We start from the raw sequence: 26,381 nt of genomic DNA, 5'->3' as shown, positions 1-26,381 counted from the left end.
CCCTCTCGTTTTCTACTGCTCATGCGCTCCACATATGCATCTGTAGAAATTGCATAACACAAGAGATAAGCAAGATAGCAAAACAAAACAACCTGTTCTGGATAGATAACTGATTTTGCTTTCTTCTCGTATGTAAACGTTGCCAAGTTGCACCTATTCTGAATTTTTGTCGATTTTTTAATTCGTACCTGCAGTCGATTTTATTTATTTATTTATTTATTTATTTATTTACGAGGATTTATATCGCGCACGTATCTCACCACACAAGGCGACTCAAGGCGCATGTTACCTATTAATGCCGTGTGAGATGGAAATTTTTACACAATATATCACGCATTCACATCGGCCAGTAGATCGACTGCCTTTAGGCGCTGCATCCACCTTTCACGGCCTATTATTCCAGGTCACACGGGTATTTTGGTGGACATTTTTATCTACGCCTATACAATTTTGCCAGGAAAGACCCTTTTGTCAATCGTGGGATCTTTAACGTGCATACCCCAATGTAATGTACACGAAGGGACCTCGGTTTATCGTCTCATCCGAAAGACTAGCACTTGAACCCACCACCTAGGTTAGGGAAGGGGGGAGAAAATTGCAAACGCCCTGACCCAGGGTCGAACTCGCAACCTCTCGCTTCCGAGCGCAAGTGCGTTACCTACCACTCAGCCACCCAGACCAGCAGTCACGTAACAGAAATCTTTGAAATGGGGAACGAAAATGGGTGCAATAATTTGTTTGCTCAGTTTAGAAGTAGACAACCTCCATTACATCCAGTCGACGCGCGTTGATACCAATCATCCATCGGGATTTCCCCAAAAGCCGACGTTACTTAAAATAGAATGAGTAATTCTGGGAAATCGTTTACCAGAGGTACTCGATAATTATACAAGGCAGGTTTCACAGTATTGTGTTCAGCAATTTACTATTTACACACTCAAATTCTACAAAATAAATGTTGGCACACAATTCAAAGGACATGTTTTTCCAACAAAGTGAGTTTGTTACAACTAAAAACAGTAAATTTTTTTATAGTCCTGGTCCTTATTTATATCTAAAAACCAGGCGCAAAGCGGCATACCCTGAAAACGCAAAAAAAGCAATACGGTCATCCTATGCATGCATATAGCTCATATAGCCAAAACCGTTGAAGATAGAAAGACATTTATTGAACAAAAAATATGCCCCACATCATTCTTAACAAGTTTTGTTCTTGTATGTACATCAAAATATTGATTCTCAAATGAATGGTTTGAAAAAATACGACTTCCGGCAGACCTAGACCGTTTTGAAGGAAAAAACCGTCTTTTTTTTCAAACCATTCCATGGCCATCAATATTTTCATATACATGTAAGACCAAAACGTGTTAAGACTGGTGTTGTGCATCTAGTTTGTTCAATAAATGTCTTTCTATCTTCAATGGTTTTGGCTAGATGAGGTAACAAGAGAAGGATATGGGCATTGGAATTGCGTCAACATTTCGAGCATTGTCACAGATGAAACATTTACTGCAGGGTGCTCCTGATTAACAAACCGAGCAAAACTGAAAATTATTGAAGAGAAGACATGTCTGAACAGTTTATAAAGAGACAAGTTTGCAATCATTTGTAAACACCATTATTGTATGGAGGAGTAACTGTTCCCCTACCCCCTAAAAAGGTATTTCTGTCCGTCAACCACGTGAGCGATCGCCACAAATCGAGGCATCACTCGCATTTCAGTTTGGACACACCGGCTGATTGCAAATGCACAGTACGTGTTTCGACACTGAAACGTGACGATTGAGCGTCAAAATAGTTTCTTAAAACAGTCGAAAATGGAGTTAAATGTGACTTTAACACTCAGTGGCGATCGCTAGAGTGGCGATTGTTACTAGACGGACACTAGAAAACCTCAGAAAATGTAATTACTTTGCGATTTTTTTAACTGAAAAACTGTTGCGGTCTTTTTCTGTCGAGCGCGAGCGTCAACGTAAAACAACGTGAGGTCACTTCCTCCCCAAACGGTTAGTTTTTGAATGAAAAGAAAAATGTGGCGATCGTTACATTGTTTAGACGGACAGGATCGCAACTTTGAAACTCGGGTCACCGTGCCTCGATCAAGGGCAAATTGACCTCGGCAACATTATAACTCACTTCAAGGGTGCACAAACTTGTATTTACAGTATACAAAATTAAGTAAACTTGTGTTTTTGTCCTGTGAAATCACAATTAGTTTCGATGCTCTTGATATCGCTATGCGGACGGACAGATCCGAATCCCCATACATTTTTTTTTTGCGGAGCTAGTATAAGTTAGAATTTGTGTTATGGATATCGATTGTTGTTGAAAAACAATCATTTCAATGTGTTCTGGCACTCTCAACCACCACAGCATTGATACTTGTGCATGTGTGTGTTGGAATTTAGTTCTTTGTTTAGTGATGCTGTGGCAAAAGTAAATTCATCCGTCCGTATTTTGACGATCGCCACCATTCACACGCACATAAATAAACACATTATAAAAAATTTCAACTTTTATTTTCAAAAAAGTATTTAAACAACAACTAGTTTGCATGTTAATACAACAAATACAGCAGATTCTCACAGATATGGATTTAAAAGACTAAGCAAATCTGAGACTATCAAAATGGCCTAATACCATGAAACCTGCCACAACCTTTTGATCAATTCGATCTTCAATAAATCATTCAAACCTTTGGAATTAATTAAAATGAATAAAATACAAGAATTACGAGTTCAGAAAATACAAAAAAGTTGAAAAATTAAAACACTATATTTTTTAAACGTTCTTGCCAACCATGCGTATCAAACCTGTGACCGCCGGGTTCATGGGCGAGCACACTACCACTAACTTACTAAGCGAATCTGGCACACAATTCTCTGGGGTGAAAATAGAATGTTCAACTTCGAACGTTAAACGTGAGTTCTCGAACATGTGTCGACTCCACGGTTTCAGAGTTTCTCCGTTCGTATTTGTGTACTGTACGTTCTGTCGATCTCACTCGAGATAAGTTGATAACTGACCATATGCGCCCGTTTACTTCGGATGGAAAGCAATTTTAAGTAGCATTAATTTCAAGTGTGATCGACATTATGTTGTAGTCCGGGTCCGAAATGCATTGCCAAAAGGCTCCGACGTCATTTCTCAAAAAGGATTTCCCTACCCAGAATTCAATATGTTTGATGACATACAAAGAATTTAGTTCGGGACGACGACGCCCTATTATATAAAGGGAAGCAAGCGATCAAAAACGGGCGTCGACAGAGCCAAGAGATACTAACTTGTAGTCATCATTCCATTGTGCTGTACTTCATGATCCCATTGCTGGGCCGTATTCGAGAACCTTTTATTCGCATTGTATTCATTCCATTCCAGCGGTGAGCAGTTTGAAGAGCGGAAGGAAATGGCTTCTCCGATCATCCGCTGTCTTGGCCTGGTGTCGCTTGGTGTTGTTTTGCTGTGTACCACGTGCCGCGCCAGGCCTGACCCTGTCACGCTCTCTGACCCTGTGACACTGTCTTACTCTGAGGCGCTCAACCACGTCCTGAGGCAGACCCACTTCTCCTCCAGCCACACAGCTCGTCTGCTCAAAGACAACTCAATGCAGTTGCTTAATCTCCTGTCTTCCGCAGACATTCGGGGGCTGATTGTGAGCTCGGCGTCTGAAGCCCCTGACGGAAAGAGTTCCCAAGTTTTCGCTGAACTGAAGGTCGGAGTGGAAGGTTGGTCAGTAGACACCAACATGGCGGGTGGCGATGTGGCGAGGAAGAACAATGGACGAGGACAGAGAGAGTCTGGTGACGGTGTGGGGCTAAGCCTATTACAATGTATCGATGACTTTAGTTTATTCCAAAAAGCTGTCGAATCCAGGGAATTATGGGCCATGAAAAGTAAGTACCTATCCCGCTGTTTGTGTAATGCCATCAACTGTTGACGATAGACGATGTTCGGAAGTAACTCTGTCGGGTTTTAATGGGTTGTGGAAAGTGGAGAAAGCAAAACCATGTGACATTGTCGACCCCCCCGCGCCCGGACAATTGCCCCCCGACAACTGCCCCCTGGACTATTGTCCCCCCCCCCCCCCCCGGACAATAAATGCCCCCGGGACAACTGCCCCCCAAAATGGACGGACAATTGCCCCCGGACAATTGCCCCAGGCAATCTGCCCATGCGCGCGTGTTTGTGTGAGTGTGTGTCCATGTGTGTGTATGTGTGTTTGTCTATAAGTGTGAGTCTGTGTGTATCTATAAGTGTGTGTGTGTGTGTGTACGCATGATGACTGTGTGAATAGAATAGAATAGAATAGAATAATCTTTATTGCCATGAAACACACAGTTTATAAGGCACGTAATTAATTAACAAAGAAACTGTAGTAAAAGAAAACATCACCGTTTTTTGAAACATTCGTAAACAAACTGTGCTAGCTGGGTTTGTAGTTTGGGTATTTGTAATATTTGGCTGGGAAGAGTGTATTGGCCTGAATAGGCTATGCTTGATATGAATTTTTCTCTAATGGAAGTATATTTGGTGCATTTATCCAACAAATGTATTTCATCCTCTATCACATTACATTTTTTGCATAATCTGTCATTTACTGGTGTATTTAAATGTCGACCCTTTTCAATTTCTAAATCGTGTGCACTTATTCTTAACTTTGTGTGTGTGTGTGTGTGTGTGTGTGTGTGTGTGTGTGTGTGTGTATCTATAAGTGTGTGTGTGTGCGTACGCATGCGCGACTCTGTGTCTGTGTGTCTGTATGTGTTATGCCTTTCAAGCCAATAGTTTTGCAGACCATGAACTTACGCACACATCTGGGCAAGGTCAATAGGTAGAAGGGATTTGAAACATAATATACCTGTCTGTATTAAAGATCACCATCAAACAGAAGGCCAAGTCTTCTAGCCAGTGATAAGATGTTCCAAGACAATCTGTTATGTGTAGAGTGATAACATTTTCAGTGCTGGATGCTTACGGCAAACCAAGTCCAGCCATCTTTGACCTCAACGTTCTTTGGCTCGGGGCTTATGACGAATGCCGCGAGGTGACAGTGACTCAGAACATGACGTCAGATGGTCACTCGTTCACTGGGAAGTATTGCAATGGTGGTATTCCGGTTATTCTTGAGGTACGTACGTAATTGTGATGAAAGCTGTTCAACTGTTTGGCCTGCATTATGGGTTGACGGATTGCTCACAGCTCGGTCGTGTGCATGTCCCTTTTAACTTATTGGTTTGAGTATTTTCTTTGGAAATACCCATGCACCCCAGTCTTAAATGGCGTTTAAAAGCCACACTCCTTCTCGGGAAAACAGTTGGGCTCACCACCACAGATCTGGCAAGGCTTTGGCAGGGGATAAGATCATCCCTCCACTTGGTCACATTCCAAAACTGAACAGCCTGGGTGCTCTCTGTACGCAGAGGGATTTTGTTTTAGCAATTAATTCCTGAAAAGCCCACTCAGTGGTGGACGAGAGTGCACGTGCACCCCCTTCCAGCTAAAAAAAAAGAAGAAAAAAAGAGAGAGAGATTGGCAAGATGATTCCGTGGCAAATTCTAGGCGCATATGGCACCAGATAGCACTATTTCGCTTCTTCGGACAAAAGAAAGTTCCGGGAGGAGGGGGGGGGGTCATGTTTCTGGACCATGCAACTAACTGATCCGCCCCTGTCTCTGGTTGCATTTACAAAATCCCTTTATAAAAAAAAGCCTTATGTGCACAGAGAGCATCCAGGTTGTTCCATTTTGGAGAACTTCAGAAGGGTCTTATCTGACACAAAAACCGCCATGATCTGAGACGGTGGGCCCCACTGTTGTCACGAAGAGAAGTGTGGCAGAAGAAAGGGACGGGACGTTTGATCGTAGGGACAACATCAATGTTTCGTTGTCTTCATTTGGGAACGTTATGAGTCTTGGATTCAAGTTTGTGGTTTTTGTACAGGTTTTTTCTCTGGTAGTAACTGGCGTGAAGCTACTTAATGATTGTTGTTTACTTGTGTGGTAGAACTTTGTGCTGCCCGTCATCACGGTCAAGGAGGGACTGTGTGTGCCCAGCTCCTGTGCTGACTTCGATGTCAAGCTGATCTTCAACGTCTGTAAGGATACACCATTATATTACACTCCGGATAGCTCCACCGCGTCCACACCACAGGGGCTTCCACTGTAGAAGTTTCAGAAGTAGGATACTTTGGTTGATCGACCCGGCCAGGCTGTTTGATACCAGCTCCTGTAGGCATGAGCAAAACATTTGATCAAATAATTCCAGAAACAAGTTTTCTCCTGATCAAATGTCATGATTTTTCGGGTACAATTGCAAGGGTTGTTGTTTTGAGAGTCGATTCACATGGGCCGGTTCGAGTTATTGGAGTGTGTGTGTGTGTGTGTGTGTGTGTGTGTGTGTGTGTGTGCACTTGTGTGTGTGTGTGTGTGTGTGTGTGTGTGTCAGTGTGTGTGTGTGTGCGTGCGTGCGTGTGCGTGTGTGTGTGTGTGCGTGTGTGTGCGTGCGTGCGGTGTGTGCGTGCGTGCGTGTGTGTGCGTGTGTGTACGCTCGTGTGTGTGGGTGCGTGTGTGTGTGTGTGTATGTGTGTGTGTGTATGTGCGTGCGTGCGTGCGTGTCCGCGTGCATGACTGTCTACCTGCCTGCGTGTGTGTGTTTTAAAAAAAATGGGAAGTCTGTACGCGTATATTAAACCGAGAAAAACAAGAGGCGAAGCCTTCAACGCTCACGTAAGAAATAGACAAACAGTAACACAAACTCAATCACTCCGTCACACATACACACACACACACACACACACACACACACACACAGTAAGCATTGGTGATACTGTGCAAGAAAGCGAGACACTAGATCTAGATATGTCTGTCTGCATGTAGCCTACTTACAGGGACACGACTAAGAGTAATACCTAATATTCTGGACTCGCAACGAAATATACAAACAAATGACAATGAACAACGTTTCGACCTAATGGTCTTCAACAGGTTAAAAAAAAATGAAAACAACAATACAAATATCAAAACGACTTATCAGAGAAGATGATGTCCTCCAAGCGCAAAAGAAGGGGGAAGGGAGATAAATCAAAAAGAAAAATGAGCAATGAAAAATGAAACCAAAACGAAACAAATCAGAATAATAACGCTTGAAGGGCCTGAAGTTGAAAGAGAGAGAGAGAGAGAGAGAGAGAGAGAGAGAGAGAGAGAGAGAGAGAGAGAGAGAGAGAGAGAGAGAGAGAGAGAGAGAGAGAGAGTCAACAATACCTGCGACACGACTGCCAACTAGTCTCGGCCCGCTCAAAGTAACAATGACCGAGACTTTCAGTAATTCCTTCGCGTGACGTCTAACCCTCTTACGCCATAATGTGACGTCTTCAAATGACGAAATGTTAAAGTTTCTACCACAGACATACACACGCACGCACATACGTGCGTGTGACGTCTTCAAATGATGAAATGTTAAAGTTTCTATCACACACACACACACACACGCACGCACGCACAGACAGACAAAAGTTAGCATCGCATAGGCTACACTTACGTGAGCCAAAAACCAAAATCCCGGTTTCCAAAAAGTCTGCAGTAAAGCACAACTTCACACTTTAAAAGGATACTGTTGATCTGGTCGTTTGGGTCAGTGGAGTTTCTGGCGAATTTGACGAATCTGAAGAATCTTGGGAATCCACTGTACGCACACGGCATGATTTCTCGAAATCTGACGACAAGACGACTTGCCATCTTTGACGCGGCTTACTAATTAAAGCCAACGTACCAAAACAAAGGGAAATAACTGAGTGGAAGTAACCAAACCCAAGCCAACTAAGAGTGCTCTTTCTTTGCATATTAATTATTATACGACATTTAATTAAGCTTTTAAAACCTCCAGCGAGGTAGCATCATTTATAACGCAGAATCTTAATATAGTATAGCTTTGGAAGCGACCTTTTTTTTCTCAGGTATTATACATTTAACTTTGAGTTGAAGTTTAGGTTGACTTTCTTCTTGCGTCAACAAAAAGATGTTTCTTGTGTGTCTGCGGGATGATGATGATGATGATGATGATGATGACGATGATGTGCAGTGCTGAAGAAGGAGCTGAACCAGAGCGTGTCTCTGGGAGACGTGACGTGCACAGAGCCAACGCCCAAACTGGACACCCTGGCTATCATTGCACTGTGAGTCATTCTGACCACAACTGGGCTTGGTGCTGGTGCCGGTAGTGGTGGTGGTGTTGGTGGTGGTCATGATGGTGGTGGTGCGGATGCTGGTGCCGGTGCTGCTTTTTGTCTGTAGGGTGTGACATTAACAGTGTCTGTACCGGCGCTGAAAAAGAAGATTAATGATGATGATCATAATCATGATGATGATCATGATGATCATGATGATAATGTATTCAAGGCCTTTCAGAAAAAGCAACAGGTAAACATGTGGAGGTCTTAAACCGACTTAGTGTGGCTACCGCTCAGTGATTAACATCTTTCTTTGAGTCAATCCCCGAGTTTGGAATACATTTTCGAAAGAGCATTTAACAGACACACCTTGAAACTTTGTGAACTTGCATGCCATCCCCAATCTCAAGCCAATGTACACCGAATATGAAGTTATTTGCGAAACAAATCAAAGGGTTATAAGCATTTTAGTGGGTGGCATTTTGTGGGTCAACCTGTATAAGATTAGCACGCTGTGTTGTCTCCAGTGATTGCGCTGCTTTTGGGGGCCTGCATGTCAGCCTGTCATTTCTTGAGTGAAATGTGTTGAAACTAGCACAACAGTGTGTTTGCCCTGCCGTGCGGTCAATAACAATGACAAATCATCAGAAAACATTGACCCGTTCCTCTTCCTCCAAGTCTTTTGTGTCAAAACCGGTGTTTTCTATACATTTAGTCAATGTTGTATAAAGTGCATGTGCCGTGCAGGGCGGTGTGCGGGGCCTTCGTGGTACTGATGGTGGTGGGGACGGCGCTGGACGTGGCGCTGGTGCAGGTGCCCAGACTGCGGTGCGAGGACACGCTGTCCATCCTCATGACCGGCGTGGACTCCAGGGGGGAGCGGGAGCCACTGCTCGACGTCCAGAAACACTCTCTGTCCTTTCAGCTTGGTGTGTACATCCTTGTCACTCACCGTTTGGTTACTTGGGTGGACGGGTGTGTGTGTGTGGGTGTGTGTGTGTGGGGTGTGTGTGTGTGGGTGTGTGTGGGTGGGTGTGTGGGTGTGTGTGGGTGTGGGTGGGTGGGTGTGGGTGTGGGTGGGTGGGTGTGTGGGTGGGTGTGTGTGTGTGTGGGTGATCGTGGGTAAGGTGACGGATGGTTGGGATGGGTTGGTAAATGTGTTTGTGATGATTGGGTGCGTGCTTGGGTTGGCTCGGCTTTTCGTGGACTCGTCGTCTGGTTTGTTGGTTCTAAAAGGTGGTTTTCTGTGTTTGTTTGTTTGTTGGTCGGTTGGTTGGTTTCTTGGTTTATTTGTTTGTTTACTTACTTGTTTGAGAACGGTGACATAATAAAAACAACAACTCATATCATCATTGTCACTACTGCAATCTTCATCACCATCAGCAATGGGGAACGATGACAAGGAAGGGATGAAGTAGATACCATGGAACCCTCTACGTCCTGCCCAGTGGCGTTGTTCTATCTCTGTGCTACAGGCATGTGTGCAACAACGACACAAAGTTAATGTGTGCAACAACGACACCAAATTAACAGTATGATACTTACCACGCAGTGAAATCATCCAACATGCTATCTGATGACCTTGTTCTGTCTGTATGACGTAGGAACGTGCACCAAGCTGCTGGCGTCATTTTCGGTATACAGCAACGTGAAGAAGCTGGTGGATACCCGGCAGAGTGCGGGTAGCCTGACCTGCATCCACGGCATCCGCTTCCTGTCCATGACCTGGGTGGTGCTGGGTCACTCCTTCTGGGTCGCCACCTCCCTGGGGTCCTGTGAGTCTTTCACTCATAAACAACAACTAATCAAGTTAAAGAACCACACATTTTTCTTATTTAAAAAATAAAATGACTAAACTTTAACCATTTCTTTCTGCTTTTCATCAAAAATAATTCCAGACATGTTTTCACATTTGGTCTTCTGCACCTGGCCACGAAATACACAAGCTTGCTAAACAAAACAACATGTTCTGGGTAGATAGTTGTTTTGACTTTCTTCTCGTATGTAAAAGTTGCAACGTTTTGGCCTATTGTGATTTTTGTCGATTTTGTATTGGTCCCTTCCGTTTTTGTCCGGTCGATTTTGAGGGAACCCTTATTTGAGCGGCGGTCACGTCATCCCTGTAAACAAAATCTTTAGTCCAAAAGATTATCCAAAAATGTAAGTGAACGGCCTTAACTGGCATAGACAGTATGAATGAAATGACACGGGAATTAATGCTTTCATTTGGGTGCAAAATTGGTCACAATAATTGTCTGGCCAAGTTTATATCAACAAATATGCTGAAACACATTTTTCTCGTGTTTCTCTAAAATAAAATAAAACTTTGGTTGTGTGTTGTGACAGGGAACGTGGGGCGCTGGTTGGAGATTTCAATGAAGCGTGTCATGTTCCAGTTGGTTGGCAACGCAACCGTGGCGGTGGACACCTTCTTTGTCCTCAGGTCAGTCATGCGTGCAGGTAGGAACGAAAAGTTATGCGTCGATGAGCCTTTGTCGTAGCAGGGCTCCCCAAAGTGCGCGTCCCTGCGTCATATACGCACTAGAAACCGAAATCACGTCCTACACTACCCGTCATAAACAAAGTACACAGATACATTTAGCTGTAGATCTTTGTGATGCGGCCAGTTATATTAAAACCAAGTATATTGCCAGAAAGGTAAATCATTCCCCTGCCGTATAAAATAAAGAGTTTTATTTTTCATAAACTAGTGTTTATGCAGTGGACCGGAGACCTAGGACACCCCCCAAAATCAAATTTGCAAAAGCAAACTTGCAGACACTAAAATACACACAAAAGCAAAATAAGCAAGTGACCCCGGGTAGAAAATGAGCTGTTCTTCCATTTGAGATCAAAAACGGGGTCACTCCTGCTTATTTTGATTTTGTGTGTGTATTTTAATGTCTGCAAGTTTGCTTTTGCGATTTTGATTTTGGGGGGTGTCCTAGGCCTCCGGTCCGCGTAGGGGGTCCATGGACCCTCTAAACATTAAAAGTGGGGGTCCATGGACCCTCTAAACATTAAAAGTGGGGGTCCCGGGACCCTCTAGGACGGGCGTCCGTGGGGAGCCCTGCGTTAGTTCCCTTTTTTCTTTTTTCTTTTTGTTTGCTGACCGTCACAGAATTGTCAATTGACATCTTGATATATTAATTGTGTCTCCTTTCTTTGTTCTTTGACTGTCCGTAAACTGCACAGCGGTGTGTTGGTGTCCTACCTGTCCCTGCGCGAGATGCAGAAGAGGAAAGGCCGGTTGAACTGGTTCCTGTTCTTCTTCCACCGCTTCTGGCGCCTGACCCCGGTCTACATGATGCTGGTCTTCCTGTACCTGGCCACCATGCAGTACTGGGGGGACGGGCCGCTATGGCCGCACACCTGGCCTGACCGAGACAACTGCAGGCAGTCGTGGTGGACCAACCTGCTCTACGTCAACAACTTCGTCAACACGGGCGATAAAATGGTACGGTCGGGCTGGGGTTGGCGTTGACGCAGGGGTGGTGGAGGGGGCCCGGGTAGCTCAGGTGGTAGAGCTCTGGACTTGTGATCCTAGGCTCGCGGGTTCGGATCCGGGCCGGGACGAGACGGTAGCCATGTCCCACCACAGTGGCACATTAAAACCCTCGGTCATTCTGCCATGAATGCAGATGGCTGATACCACCTAAACACGCATACCCTTGTGTATCTCATCTAAAGTCGGGATAACATACGGGAACATGACCCTAATATCTTTGCCGTGAGGGCGTCAAACTCGCCCCTTCCCATCTCGCCTCCAATTAACTCACGATTTGTCATGAGCCCCGCTTATCAGAACTCGTCTCTGTCACCGGTGGAGGGTGTTGGTAATTGAAGAGTAGGAAGAGGTGGTTGTGGTAGTGGTGGAGATTGTGGTAACGGCGTTGGTAATAACTGCGACAACGATGCTGATGATGATGAGGAGGAGGAGGAGAAGGATTAATAGATATTCTAACGAAATTTAATGACTATTTTTGGCTCACGTAAGTGTAGCCTATGCGATGCTAACTTTTGTCCGTCTGTGCGTGTGTATGTGTGTGTGTGTGTGTGTGTGTGATAGAAACTTTAACATTTGACTGAACACCGAAATACTAATTGTACCTGGTTATTATCCAAGCAACAGCTTCAAAGTATTGAAGCAATTCGTCGGCACGTATGTAGTTAAAGTGTGTATCCAAAGAAAACGGGTGGTGGGGGGTTTTGGGGGGGTAAAAACAGCTGACTGGTTTGTGTCGTGTATGGTATGTAGACCAGGTCAGGGGTCAAGGTTAGGTCAGATCGCGTGAAGGATTGTGGTATAGATACAGTTATCACCGAGCTGCAGTTCGCCGATTCGGAGAACACGCTTTCACATTGTTCGGTTTCGTAGCTCCAGAAAAATAGATAAAGAAGATACCAAAGGAGATTTTCTACAGGTTTATCTGCACAGCGTGTTTCCAGTGTCTGCGCGAGGAAGCGCTGTCGAAAGCGCTGTCGAAAGCGCAGTGTCGATCTGGCCATCTGGCAGTCGTGTCCCCGTAAGTTCTAACAAGTCGCGTAAGGCGAAAATACAACATTTAGTCAAGTAGCTGTCGAACTCACAGAATGAAACTGAACGCAATGCCATTTTTCAGCAAGACCGTAATACTCGTAGCATCGTCAGTCGACCGCTCATGGCAAAGGCAGTGAAATTGACAAGAAGAGCGGGGTAGTAGTTGCGCTAAGAAGGATAGCACGCTTTTCTGTACCTCTCTTTCTTTTAACTTTCTGAGCGTGTTTTTAATCCAAACATATCATATCTATATGTTTTTGGAATCAGGAACCGACAAGGAATAAGATGAAAGTGTTTTTAAATTGATTTCGACAATTTAATTTTGATAATAATGTTTATATATTTAATTTTCAGAGCTTGTTTTTAATCCAAATATAACATATTTATATGTTTTTGGAATCAGAAAATGATGGAGAATAAGATGAACGTAAATTTGGATCGTTTTATAAATTCCTATTTTTTTTTTACAATTTTCAGATTTTTAATGACCAAAGTCATTAATTAAATTTTAAGCCACCAAGCTGATATGCAATACCGAAGTCCGGGCTTCGTCGAAGATTACTTGACGAAAATTTCAACCAATTTGCTAATGACATAGTGCTTGTGTCTTAGTGTTTCGGTCACTCGTCATACACATGTTTGCTAATGACATAGTGCTTGTGTCTTAGTGTTTCGGTCACTCGTCATACACATGTTTGCTAATGACACAGTGCTTGTGTCTCAGTGTTTCGGTCACTCGTCATATTCATGTTTGCTAATGACATAGTGCTTGTGTCTTAGTGTTTCGGTCACTCGTCATATTCATGTTTGCTTAATGACATAGTGCCTGTGTCTCAGTGTTTCGGTCACTCGTCATATTCATGTTTGCTAATGACATAGTGCTTGTGTCTCAGTGTTTCGGTCACTCGTCATATTCATGTTTGCTAATGACATAGTGCTTGTGTCTCAGTGTTTCGGTCACTCGTCATGCAAGTGTTTGATAATGACACTGTGCTTGTGTCTCAGTGTTTCGGTCACTCGTCATTTTCATGTCTGATGACATAGTGCTTGTGTCTCAGTGTTTCGGTCACTCGTCATACACATGTTTGCTAATGACATTGTGCTTGCGTCTCAGTGTTTCGGTCACTCGTCATGCAAGTGTTTGATAATGACATAGTGCTTGTGTCTCAGTGTTTCGGTCACTCGTCATACACATGTTTGCTAATGACATTGTGCTTGTGTCTCAGTGTTTTGGTCACTCGTCATACAAGTGTTTGCTAATGACATAGTGCTTGTGTCTCAGTGTTTCGGTCACTCGTCATACAAGTGTTTGCTAATGACATAGTGCTTGTGTCTCAGTCAGTGTTTCGGTCACTCGTCGTACACGTGACATGTTTGCTAATCACACTGTGCTTGTGTCTCAGTGTTTCGGTCACTCGTCATACACATGTTTGCTAATCACACTGTGCTTGTGTCTCAGTGTTTCGGCCACTCGTGGTACCTGGCCAACGACATGCAGTTCTACATCCTCAGTCCCTTCATCTTCGTCCCCTTCTACTAGTGAGTCATCCCATAGCTTCTTGCTGCAAAGCTATGCTGCAGTAGACAAAGGATCATTAGTTTGCTGAATTATACACGTTTGTCTCTATATAAATGATATGCCTTTGGTTGCCGGTATGTCTGTCTGTCGGTCGGTAGGTCTGTTCGCTTGCCAGCATGTCTGTCTAAATGTGTCTTTGTGTCTGTATCTATGCGTGTGTCTCTGTGCCTGTCAGCCTGTCTCTCTGTGCCGAAAGACAGGGCAAGCCGGGTGGCCCGTGTCTGCGTGTGTGTGAACAGGTGTGTGTGTGTATGTGTGTGTGTGTGTGTGTGTGTGTGTGTGTGTGTGTGCATGCGTCCGTGTGTGTGTGGACGGGTGTGTGTGTGTGTGGACGGGTGTGTATTTGCATCGCCTCGAGCAGGGCGAAAGAAGAAACTGGAGCAGTGTAGGTCACTCGTCTATTACTACAGGGGACATAATCCGTTACTATCACGACGTGCGTTCTTTGCGGTTGCCTCCCATAGACTTTTTGCTCAACTCGTCGGAGCAGGCCTGTTTGGAGAATATTGAAACCATATTATATTCTTTAAAAGAAGACTTTCTGTCCAAGGGCACGTCCCGACATGTCTGTGTCTGTGTGTGTACGTGCATGCGTGCGTGCTTGCGAGCCTGCATAATTATGTTTGTCTGTTTGTCTGTCTATCCGCGTTCCAGCTCAGCAGCGTACGGGTGTCTGTCGGCATTGCTGTTCCTGCTGGCGACCACCGCCACCCCTGCTGTGTTGACCATGCTGCACCACTACCCGCCTGGCGCGCTGGCCAAGGTCGACACGACACAACAAAAGTTGGTTTTCTTCACACCCAGACGGTCTGACAGATTGGCTGGCTGGCTGACTGGTTGGCTGGCTGACAGACTGGCTGGTTGGCTGGCTGGCAGTCTTACTGACTGAACTTTCTGCACAAGTAGGGGAAGGGCTCCTAATGTGGACCGGCTCCTAATATGGACCACCTCCTGATCTGACAAACTCAGTAACGGCGCTGGAGCGCTCAAAACAATTTCATTCGCTGTATTCACCCTCTCTAGATAACTTGCACATGTCAAAACAGTTGCAGAAACACAAACCTCAAAACCGTTAGGCTTTTTCTCTCTTTTTTCACTTTTGGCAGCGTTCACTCTAAATTTGCCGCCTAAAACGGACTCGTTTCTGTCCCCAGCCAAAGCTGTTATCACACAAAAATTGTTAGCGGAAGGGCTCCTAATATGGACCACTTTTTGTTTCATGCTGATAACTGGCTTGTTTTCTTGCGAAGAAGTTTCATTTTGTGTTTGGTAGTCCTTCTCTCTTTGGTTAACCTGTGGGCCTAATTAGAGTAAAATAGCTTTGATAGACATTCAGCAAAAATTAAATACAGAAAAAATCACAAATGGTCCATATAAGGCGCCGAGGCTCCTGATATGGACCAGTGAAGCGGCCTTCACGAATCACTGTAAAAAGCCCCCTAAATTTCAAAATTACATGCTACAACTTAGTGTGCAAGTCAGACTAATTAAAAGATGCTTTAGATTTATCTGTTTCGGGTTGATGAGAGCATTATTTGGAGCACACCAGGAAACTAAAGAAACTTATCAAAATCAGAGTGAAAATAAATGAAATTATCAACTTCCACTATTTGTTATATTTTTTTTAAATCTGGAGGGCTAGTTATAGGTTATTTTCAGCAAGCTTCTTAATGAATTAATGAAAACATTTAGCTTTTAATTTCTTCGATTTGTTGAAGGTGGTCCATATTAGGGGACTCACACATACTTTGAAATGTTGCTATCATTATATTTAGTCAAGTTTTGACTAAATATTTTAACATCGAGGGGGAATCGAAACGAGGGTCGTGGTGTATGTGCGTGTGTGCGTGCGTGTGTGCGTGTGTGCGTGTGTGTGTGTGTGTGTGTGTGTGTAGAGCGATTCAGACTAAACTACTGGACCGATCTTTATGAAATTTGACATGAGAGTTCCTGGGTATGAAATCCCCGAACTTTTTTTTCATTGTTTTGATAAATGTCTTTGATGACGTCATATCCGGCTTTTCGTGAAAGTTGAGGCGGCACTGTCACGCCCTCATTTTTCAACCAAATTGGTTGAAATTTTGGTCAAGTAATCTTCGACGAAGCCCGGGGTTCGGTATTGCATTTCAGCTTGGTGGCTTAAAAATTAATTAATGACTTTGGTCATTAAAAATCGGAAAATTGTAAAAAAAAAATAACAATTTATAAAACGCTCCAAATTTACGTTTATCTTATTCTCCATCATTTGCTGATTCCAAAAACATATAAATATGTTATATTCGGATTAAAAACAAGCTCTGAAAATTAAATATATAAAAATTATTTTCAAATTTTTTTTTTCGAAATCAATTTAAAAACACTTTCATCTTATTCCTTGTCGGTTCCTGATTCCAAAAATATATAGATATGATATGTTTGGATTAAAAACACGCTCAGAAAGTTAAAACGAAGAGAGGTACAGAAAAGCGTGCTATCCTTCTCAGCGCAACGAATACCCCGCTCTTCTTGTCAATTCCACGGGCACTGCCTTTGCCACGGGCGGTGGAGTGACGATGCTACGAGTATACGGTCTTGCTGCGTTGCGTTGCGTTCAGTTTCATTCTGTGAGTTCGACAGCTACTTGACTAAATATTGTATTTTCGCCTTACGCGACTTGTTTTTTGTTTGCAGTAGAAACTCGGGGTCAACACTGCTAAAATGTAACAAATACGGTCTTAGCTGTCATATATAGCCATTTTTGTGTGATAAAAGCTTTGGCTGTGGACAGAAACGAATCCGTTTTAGGCGGCAAATTTAGAGTGAACGCTGCCAAAAGTGAAAAAAAGAGAAAAAGCCTAACGGTTTTGAGGTTTGTGTTTCTGCAACTGTTTTGACATATATGCAAGTTATCCAGAGAGGGTGAATACAGCGAATGAAATTGTTTTTAGCGCTCTAGCGCCGTTAGTTTGTCAGAACAGGAGGTGGTCCATATTAGGAGCCGGTCCATATTAGGAGCCCTTCCCCTATATATGACAGATAAGACCGTGTTTGTTACATTTTAGCAGTGTTGACCCCGAGTTTCTACTGCAAACAAACAATAATAGCAAAATAGCAAAGTATGTGTGTGTCCCCTAATATGGACAACCAAACACAAATGAAACTTCGTCGCAAGAAAACAAGCTAGTTATCAGCATAAAACAAAAAGTGGTCCATATAAAGAGCCCTTCCACCCTGGCTGGCGGTCTTGCCAGAGTCGACACGCAACAACAACAACAACAACAATAACAACAAAATTTCACCCTCAGACTCCTTGATTGACTCTTTGATTGTCTTACTGATTGCCGCTGGCTGGCGTGTTGGCCAGACCGGCTGGACACGCAACAACGAAAGTGGTGGGTGTTTTTTTCCAGCCAGACCACTTCACTGACTAACTGATTGACTGTGGTGAATTTGGTCATCTCCGCCGCTTTGACATTTCATGCCATAAATGACTAGCGTAAAAGAGGTGGTGAGTTGATTTCTAAAACACACACAAAATCTCTTTTTTTAAGGGACATGTCATGCCCCCGTAATGTTTCTCTTCATGCGACGTTCAATATCATATACCCCTCATAAAATGTTCCCAATATTTTGCAGCAACGGTAGCTGGTTCCAAGACTTTTACATCGTACCATACACTCGCATGGCGCCCTACGTCGTGGGTATGGTCGCTGGCTACATCATCTACCGCAGTAACGCCACACTGCGCATGCCCAAGGTCAGGGGACAGTACTCTCCTCTTCCTCTCAATATTGAGATATTGCTAAGATTATTCTAAACCTCGAGCGGTGTGATCTGATGTTAACTATGCTCGTTCTTTTTTTCCAGACTCAACTTTTTTGTCGTTCTCACTGACGTGCTTAGTCAATCATGAGTTTCATGCCGGTGTAACACGAAATTTTTACTCCACGAAAAATTTACTCCGGAGTAAATATTTCGTACGAAATTCTTACTCCGAGTACACTTTTCGTACGAGAAAAGAACTCCCCAAGGCACGAAAAAATTACTCCCTACACGAAATTTTTACTCCCCATTTTTATATTTAGTCAAGTTTTGACTAAATATTTTAACATCGAGGGGGAATCGAGACGAGGGTCGTGGTGTATGTGCGTGCGTGCGTGCGTGTGTGTGTGTGTGTGTGTGTGTGTGTGTCTGTGTGTGTGTAGAGTGATTCAGACTAAACTACTAGACCGATCTTTATAAAATTTGACATGAGAGTTCCTGGGTATGAAATCCCCAGACGTTTTTTTCATTTTTTTGATAAATGTCTTTTATGACGTCATATCCGGCTTTTCGTGAAAGTTGAGGCGGCACTGTCACGCTCTCATTTTTCAACCAAATTGGTTGCAATTTTGGTCAAGTAATCTTCGACGAAGCCCGGACTTCGGTATTGCATTTCAGCTTGGTGGCTTAAAAATTAATTAATGAATTTGGTCATTAAAAATCTGAAAATTGTAAAAAAAAATAAGAATTTATAAAACGATCCAAATTTACGTTCATCTTATTCTCCATCATTTTCTGATTCCAAAAACATATAAATATGTTATATTTGGATTAAAAACAAGCTCTGAAAATTAAATATATAAAAATTATTATCAAAATTAAATTGTCGAAATCAATTTAAAAACACTTTCATCTTATTCCTTGTCGGTTCCTGATTCCAAAAACATATAGATATGATATGTTTGGATTAAAAACACGCTCAGAAAGTTAAAAGAAAGAGAGGTACAGAAAAGCGTGCTATCCTTCTTAGCGCAACTACTACCCCGCTCTTCTTGTCAATTTCACTGCCTTTGCCATGAGCGGTGGACTGATGATGCTACGAGTATACGGTCTTGCTGAAAAATGGCATTGCGTTCAGTTTCATTCTGTGAGTTCGACAGCTACTTGACTAAATGTTGTATTTTCGCCTTACGCGACTTGTTTTTACTTCCAGTAAAAATCTCGTACGCAAAAATGGGATGCGGGCGAAGGGATAATGCCAATAAGTGATCTCGCGCAAACGAATGTCGCGCTACCCTCCTTCCACCCCTTCCACCACCAAAACTAACAGGGGACAAGGGAGTAAAAATTTCGTACACCTGGCATGGGAAGTTAAATTGCTCCTGTTGGGGTGAAGTAATTTATTCGTTATTTATTCGTCAGGGGAGTAACATTTTTGTACGAAATCTTTACTCGGAACTCACCTGTCTTGGGGAGTAATTTTCTTGTGCAATGGGGGAGTGCTTTTTTCGTAAAGGGAGTAACTTTTTCGTACGAAATGTTTACTCCGGAGTAAAAATCTCGTGGGAGTAATTTTCTCGTGTTACACCGGGTTCTGTTGTGCTCTTGTGACAGAGAGTCGGGTGTGTTTTCTGAAGGTATTAAATGCATCTCTAGTGCATGTGAGCCCCTCCCCAGGTTGGATTGCCTTGCCTTGCTTAGCACTTCGGTCTAGGTGTTGGCTACATCCAACAAGTATTGTTCAGTTTTGCTCTCCGTGAAGTTGTCTGTCTAACTGTCCGTTGTGTATGAGTAGCCGCCCTCACAGGTTAGACGGTGGCCATAGCTATGGGACTGACCTCACTCTTCCGCCTGACGCTATGTCTTCCAGCTTCCTGTTTACTGTGTCCATTGTGTGCATTGCTGTCCGTTGTGTGCAGATGGTCGCCTTCCTAGGGTGGGTGGTGGCCGGGGCTATGGGCCTGGCCTCTCTGTTCGGTCTGTACGACGCCACGGCCAACGACCCCATGCCCGTGTGGCAGGCCGCCCTCTACAACGCCGCGGGACGCACTGGCTGGGGCCTCTTCGTCGCCTGGGTCGTGCTGTCTTGTGCCACTGGTAACGGAGGTAAGTCCATAGTCAACACATGCCTATCTTTTGCCGGCCTGGGTCGTGCTGGCTTGTGTCACTGGTAACGGGGGCAAGTCCATAGTCAACACATGCCTCCCTTTTGCCGGCCTGGGTCGTGCTGTCTTGTGCCACTGGTAACGGGGGTAAGTCCATAGTCAACACATGCCTCTCTTTTGCCGGCCTGGGTCGTGCTTGGCTTGTGTCACAGGTAACGGGGATAAGTCTTTGTCTCTGGTAAAGGAGTCATACTTTGTTATGCTCGTCCTCCTTCCTGCGTCAAGCTGCTCTGTCACTGAGAACAACAGGGATTGACCTAGACCACAAAGCTACAATGAAGCTGATCTGATGATGGAATCGACGATGACTCTTGTAAACACCGCTTTGAGCAGGTCGACGATGAGGAAGATCATACATGTAGTGACGGCGATGATGATGATGATGATGATGATGATGATGATGACGACGACGACGATGACGACGACGACGACGACGACGATGATGACGATGATGATAATGATAATGTTGACGATGCAGGCTTTGTGAACACGATGCTGTCGTGGAGTGCCGTGGTACCGCTGAGTCGCCTGACGTACTGTGTCTACCTGGTCCACCTGCCTCTCATCTACACTGTCTTTCTCATGCGTCGCACTGCCTTTTACGTCACCGACATAGACGTGGTAAGTCTCTACAAGCACACTTACACACTAACACACACACCTTATACACACCTACATAACACACAGAGACACACACCTATAGACACACCACACACACACACAAATACACACACACTCTCACTCAAATGCACACACACACACACACACATACACACACACACACACACACATGTATGCACGTCTACGCACGGAGAGTTGCACACTGCCAAGAAGATAACGGAGTCGCAAGAATAACTCGTTAAAACTTCAGTGTATACCTTATTATGGAGTTTCGACTGGTGAAATTTGCTCAGAAATTCTGGATTTTGCACTTAAAAAGGTGGCATCTTTTAGCAGATGACACGTGTGAACGTACAACGTAGGATAAGGAGAACTTTTCAAACTCTTGCGTCGAAAACATAAGGGAAGGGGGGGGGGGGGATGAGGAGGCGGGGTGGTTGGGTAGAATGGCGAGCGTCAATGGTTGTAGAAAGGTTTTTTTTGTCTTTGTTGTTGGGGGCGTGTTGTGGGTTTCCCTTAGTAACAGAGAGGAACGTGAAGGTCACTGTGTGTTGTGGGTTTCCCTTAGTAACAGTGAGGAACGCGAAGGTCGCTGTGTGTTGTGGGTTTCCCTTAGTAACAGTGAGGAACGTGAAGGTCACTGTGTGTTGTATGTTTCCCTTAGTAACAGAGAGGAACGTGAAGGTCACTGTGTGTTGTGGGTTTCCCTTAGTAACAGAGAGGAACGTGAAGGTCACTGTGTGTTGTGGGTTTCCCTTAGTAACTGAGAGGAACGTGAAGGTCACTGTGGGTTGTGGGTTTCCCTTAGTAACAGAGCGGAACGTGGAGATCACTGTGGGTTGTGGGTTTCCCTTAGTAACAGGGAGGAACGTGAAGGTCACTGAGTGTTGTGGGTTTCCCTTAGTAACATCTAGGAACGTAAAGGTCACTGTGTGTTGTGGGTTTCCCTTAGTAACAGAGAGGAACGTGAAGGTCACTGTGTGTTGTGGGTTTCCCTTAGTAACTGAGAGGAACGTGAAGGTCACTGTGGGTTGTGGGTTTCCCTTAGTAACAGAGAGGAACGTGGAGATCACTGTGGGTTGTGGGTTTCCCTTAGTAACAGGGAGGAACGTGAAGGTCACTGAGTGTTGTGGGTTTCCCTTAGTAACAGGTAGGAACGTGAAGGTCACTGTGTGTTGTGGGTTTCCCTTAGTAACAGAGAGGAACGTGAAGGTCACTGTGTGTTGTGGGTTTCCCTTAGTAACAGAGAGGAACGTGAAGGTCACTGTGTGTTGTGGGTTTCCCTTAGTAACAGAGAGGAACGTGAAAGTCACTGTGTGTTGCCTTCTTCAGGTGCTCTTCTTCCTGGGCATGCTGCTGCTGTCCTACATGGTTGCCTTGGTGACGTCCTTGACCCTGGAGGCCCCGATGATGGGGGTGGAGAAGGTGGTGCTGCAAAGAGCCAGCAGTCCCAGCAACAAGCACAGCGAGCACAAGCAGGGTTAAAGTCAAATCCCAAAAAGTTTTCGGATTTTTACAAAGAAAATTCAGGTGGAAATTATAAAGATGTGTACATTTGTTTATATATACTTGCATGTGGTGGCTCCAAATTATGTCCAAACTCACTCAAATGACCCCAACGGGGCACTGTCCCCTGGCGGTGACCTGCTTTCGTCCCAAAGTTCTGATTTTCCAACGTTCATTCCATCAAAAGCGATGCTGTACCGCACGGTGACACGGTGTAACAGACTGTCTGTGCAAGTGAGTCCCCTTCACCAACAAATCGTGTAATGTGTGTACAGCATGCGTACTCATGCGTACTCATGTTAGCTTCGTTTGAGAAGCTGTGCCAGCGGAAGCTGTTGCAATAAAATTTGGAAGGCTTTCATGTGTTGCATTTTTCCACCACAGTAGGCCCTATGTTTAGTTCCTAAAAAAGGGATTGAGGACATACAAGTACTCAATGATATTCTCTGTTGACGTGCGTCCTCCCGTCTGTATTGTCTTCATCTTCCGTGTGCCCTCGATCGCCTGTAACTCTATTACTTAGGCTACCTCACAGGTCAAGGTCATCCAAGGTCATGCAACACAAAGCTGTTAATTCAAGACATAGGAAGTACAATGGTGCTTATTGGCTCTTTCTACCATGAGATATGGTCACTTTTAGTGGTTCACTACCTTATTTTGGTCACATTTCATAAGGGTCAAAGTGACCTTGACCTTGATCATATGTGACCAAATGTGTCTCATGATGAAAGCATAACATGTGCCCCACATAATTTTTAAGTTTGAAACAGTTATCTTCCATAGTTCAGGGTCAAGGTCACTTCAAAATATGTATACAATCCAACTTTGAAGAGCTCCTGTGACCTTGACCTTGAAGCAAGGTAAACCAAACTGGTATCAAAAGATGGGGCTTACTTTGCCCTATATATCATATATAGGTGAGGTATTAAATCTCAAAAACTTCAGAGAAAATGGGAAAAATGGGAAAAATATCTGTTTTTCAGACAACATTTATGGCCCCTGCGACCTTGACCTTGAAGCAAGGTCAAGATGCTATGTATGTTTTTTGGGGCCTTGTCATCATACACGATCTTGCCAAATTTGGTACTGATAGACTGAATAGTGTCCAAGAAATATCCAACGTTAAAGTTTTCCGGACGGACGCCGGGACGGACGGACGGACGGACGACTCGGGTGAGTACATAGACTCACTTTTGCTTCGCATGTGAGTCAAAAACCAACCAACCCCCCCCCCTCCTACACACACACACACCCAACACACACACACACACACACACAAACTCCATTACCGTGCGCTTGTCTTTCCAATGGTATAATTACAGTGCATATGAAGTAGACCTTTTGTTCACACGTTACGTGGCTTCTGCAGAAACAAAAGGCGCGTTTCAGTCTGGTCACAGGAACAACACTTCGCCTTTTGTTTGTATCTCACTGCTGTTGAACGGTCACCAAGACAATGTTGACAAAGAAAGACAGCCTGACTGCAATCCAGTCCCACAAAACGTGTCACTGCGCACCCTCTTCAGTTTGAAAAGGCTCGCTCGCAGGCAGCCCTCTCGTCTTCCGCTCCCCGGGCGGCTACTTTGGCTAGGCGTGTGGCCAACCCGAGACGGAAGACCATTCTATGGGTGGTCGGGTACGGGGGGGTCATGGGCACGCCCTTCTTTTGCACGTACTGATTGTACATACAGCACACGTAGGCGTTGTGAGGCTTGACCTGCTCCAAGTGCTTGGCCTGGAACGATAGATTTGAAAGGTGACATTGAAATTGAACGTTCTCAGCGGCGACAGTCGCCAGTTATAGGGACACAGATGCACACAGGCATAGTAGTTTGATCAGGAGATCAGATGGAAGTAAAAATGACAGTGAAAGGAAAGACATGAAAGGGAGAGGGAGACATTGAGCAGAAGAACAAGATGAAAACTTTTTATTTAATGGAAAAAAAGAAAAAGAAAAATTGTAAAAAACGTAGAGAACCTAGAAACCTTGCCCAGCGATGCGTTCAGTTGTTACATTGTTTCACTTGGACATGTACCAACATTACTGCTTAGCTGATTTGTGTGCAGTGTGGAAACGTTTTACAACAAAATCTATTCAGCAATCATGAAAAGAAAATTCACATCTGCATGAAAGGCAGGCACATTGAATGTTAACTGTTGATACATTCCACACAAAAAGGTCATCAGTATATGTCAAACCTTGCAGGAGGCTGTGGTGCGCGAGTACCGGCGGAGCGAGTCCTGTATCATGGCGTCCCACACCAGACTACGCAACAGTTCCGGCTTGACGCGGTTCTGTACTGTCGTGTCGTGAACGTGTTCGTAGTCCGCTATGGAGTTGATGCGCGTGGGACTGGTCCACAACACGTCATGCTTGCAGTCGGGGCGTGGCGGCGGGATCTTCTTGGTGTAGTCTCGCTTGGGACGCAGCTTGGGACGCAGCTTGGCTGGGAGAAGCGTGGGGGTGGGTGTGGGCATGTTGATCAGACAAGGCTTCTCACGTACAGAGTGGTCGCCGTCTTGCTAGCGCTCGTTCGGCCTGGGCAGGTTCTCTCAGCACACCGCCACTCTTCGATGCTTTTGGGGTTAGAGTGGTCGGTTTCTTTCGCGAAGTGAACCCCTCAGAAGATTGATCGTTATTGACTTCAAATTTGTAACAGATTGCGACGCCTAGCCGGAAGGTGGTGTCACTACTAAAACATCAATGGCACATTTGCAGTGGATAATGCTATCCTTATCCAGTAGTATAGAAAGTCGAGTCTTACTGAGTACTGTGAGATTGAAGTGTTCGAGATGTTCCTTCTCAGCTGGGATAAACTACCCACATATACACATAAAGCATGCTGTTTTTCCTCTACGCCAGAGTAGCCCGTTGCAGACTTGTCAGCGGTGTTCAGGACGATTCTCTCGTGTGGTTGATACCTGTCAATATGTTTAATTTAGTCAGCAAAAGGGAAGCGACACATATCATCGAAAACACCAAGGCAACATGTTGACTTTCGTCGGTAACACTAACAGTAAAGCAATCACGTTGCATTTTATCGGCAACATCCACAAATTCAAACTGCTTTATCAGCAAATGTATTCAAATATCACTGGCATTAGTAAAGCAAACATGATTGTTGAATTACATTGGTACATGTATCAGTAAAGCAAAGACTCTGATGTTGAATTTCATCGGCAATACTTACGCAAGCCTGTTTAGTTTTATGGGCGAAAGTAAAGCAACACACATGACATTGCCGGTGTAACACGAAATTTTTACTCCACGAAAAATTTACTCCGGAGTAAAAATTTCGTACGACATTCTTACTCCGAGTACATTTTTCGTACGAGAAAAGAACTCCCCAAGGCACGAAAAAATTACTCCCTCCACAAAATTTTTACTCCCAATTTTGTTTACTTCAAGTAAAAATCTCGTACGCGAAAATGGGATGCGGGCGAAGGGATAATGCCAATATGTGATCTCGCACAAACGAATGTCGCGCTACCCTCCCTCCACCACTTCCACCACCAAGACTAACAGGGGACAAGGGAGTATAAATTTCGTACACCTGGCATGGGAAGTAAATTGCTCGTGTTAGGGTGAAGTAATTTATTGTTTTTTTATTCGTCAGGGGAGTAACATTTGTGTACGAAATGTTAACTCGGAACTCACCTGTCGTGGGGAGTATTTTTCTCGTGTAATGGGGGAGTGCTTTTTTCGTAAAGGGAGTAACATTTTCGTACGAAATGTTTGCTCCAGAGTAAAAATCTCGTGGGAGTAATTTTCTCGTGTTACACCGGGATGTTTGGCAAACGGAAACAAAACTAGGGTTGGACAGAAAAAGAACAGCAAAATGTATGATAGCTGAGACTGTTCACTTTCTGATTATGTGTTTCTTTCATATTTTCGTTATGTCAATATTTGTTTGACGGGAAATAGTCTTATAGCGCGATAAGTGCTAGCTGGTACATGGTCTATACTTACGGTTACAGAGGATATAATATATCTCATGAACCATCCAGCCTCAAGAAGAGTCGTCCTGCACGCTTTGTTTGGCCATCTGTGGCTCGTGCGCTCAC

At 44.2% G+C, this 26,381-nt stretch overlaps 2 protein-coding genes and 1 long non-coding RNA gene across 5 annotated transcripts in view; 2 read left to right on the top strand and 1 right to left on the bottom strand.

Annotated features, from left to right (window-relative positions):
- LOC138949208 (nose resistant to fluoxetine protein 6-like) overlaps positions 1 to 22,674 on the top strand; it is a 24,451-nt gene extending 1,777 nt beyond the window's left edge. Inside the window, exons 2-15 of one of the 3 annotated variants that reach the window (XM_070320985.1) lie at positions 3,379 to 3,893; positions 4,962 to 5,128; positions 6,004 to 6,094; positions 8,077 to 8,170; positions 8,912 to 9,093; positions 9,769 to 9,939; positions 10,511 to 10,607; positions 11,360 to 11,621; positions 14,164 to 14,243; positions 14,938 to 15,066; positions 17,899 to 18,019; positions 19,944 to 20,130; positions 20,668 to 20,810; positions 22,143 to 22,674. In XM_070320985.1, coding sequence (XP_070177086.1) covers positions 3,407 to 3,893; positions 4,962 to 5,128; positions 6,004 to 6,094; positions 8,077 to 8,170; positions 8,912 to 9,093; positions 9,769 to 9,939; positions 10,511 to 10,607; positions 11,360 to 11,621; positions 14,164 to 14,243; positions 14,938 to 15,066; positions 17,899 to 18,019; positions 19,944 to 20,130; positions 20,668 to 20,810; positions 22,143 to 22,295 — 2,364 coding nt within the window. In that variant the 5' untranslated portion in view covers positions 3,379 to 3,406 and the 3' untranslated portion in view covers positions 22,296 to 22,674. Of the gene's footprint in view, positions 1 to 3,378; positions 3,894 to 4,961; positions 5,129 to 6,003; positions 6,095 to 8,076; positions 8,171 to 8,911; positions 9,094 to 9,768; positions 9,940 to 10,510; positions 10,608 to 11,359; positions 11,622 to 14,163; positions 14,244 to 14,937; positions 15,067 to 17,898; positions 18,020 to 19,943; positions 20,277 to 20,667; positions 21,551 to 22,142 lie in introns of those variants that run through there. The other 2 variants (XR_011450191.1, XM_070320984.1) reach the window with 2 other exon arrangements.
- Positions 1 to 26,381, top strand: part of LOC138949211 (uncharacterized) — a 152,267-nt gene that overhangs the window by 61,522 nt on the left and 64,364 nt on the right. The window lies entirely within an intron of this gene.
- Positions 23,598 to 26,373, bottom strand: LOC138949209 (uncharacterized). The gene is made up of 3 exons (XM_070320986.1): positions 26,287 to 26,373; positions 24,516 to 25,238; positions 23,598 to 24,051 (listed from the first exon to the last, which is right to left on the bottom strand). Exons 2-3 carry the CDS (start codon positions 24,792 to 24,794, stop codon positions 23,839 to 23,841), a joined length of 492 nt encoding a protein of 163 aa, XP_070177087.1. The 5' UTR covers positions 24,795 to 25,238; positions 26,287 to 26,373; the 3' UTR covers positions 23,598 to 23,838.

The sequence above is a fragment of the Littorina saxatilis genome, linkage group LG15, assembly GCF_037325665.1.
Source record: "Littorina saxatilis isolate snail1 linkage group LG15, US_GU_Lsax_2.0, whole genome shotgun sequence".
Taxonomy (NCBI): domain Eukaryota; kingdom Metazoa; phylum Mollusca; class Gastropoda; order Littorinimorpha; family Littorinidae; genus Littorina; species Littorina saxatilis.
Note: the sequence above shows the minus strand (reverse complement) of the source record. Positions and strands in the feature narration are given on the sequence as shown.

What these genes read in the sequence shown, in the direction of transcription:
- LOC138949209 (XM_070320986.1), bottom strand. Translation starts at nt 24,794, where the DNA reads ATGCCCACACCCACCCCCACGCTTCTCCCAGCCAAGCTGCGTCCCAAG. An exon ending in GCACCACAGCCTCCTGCAAG is followed by an intron (nt 24,052 to 24,515) that starts GTTTGACATATA and finishes CTATCGTTCCAG; the next exon opens with GCCAAGCACTTGGAGCAGGT.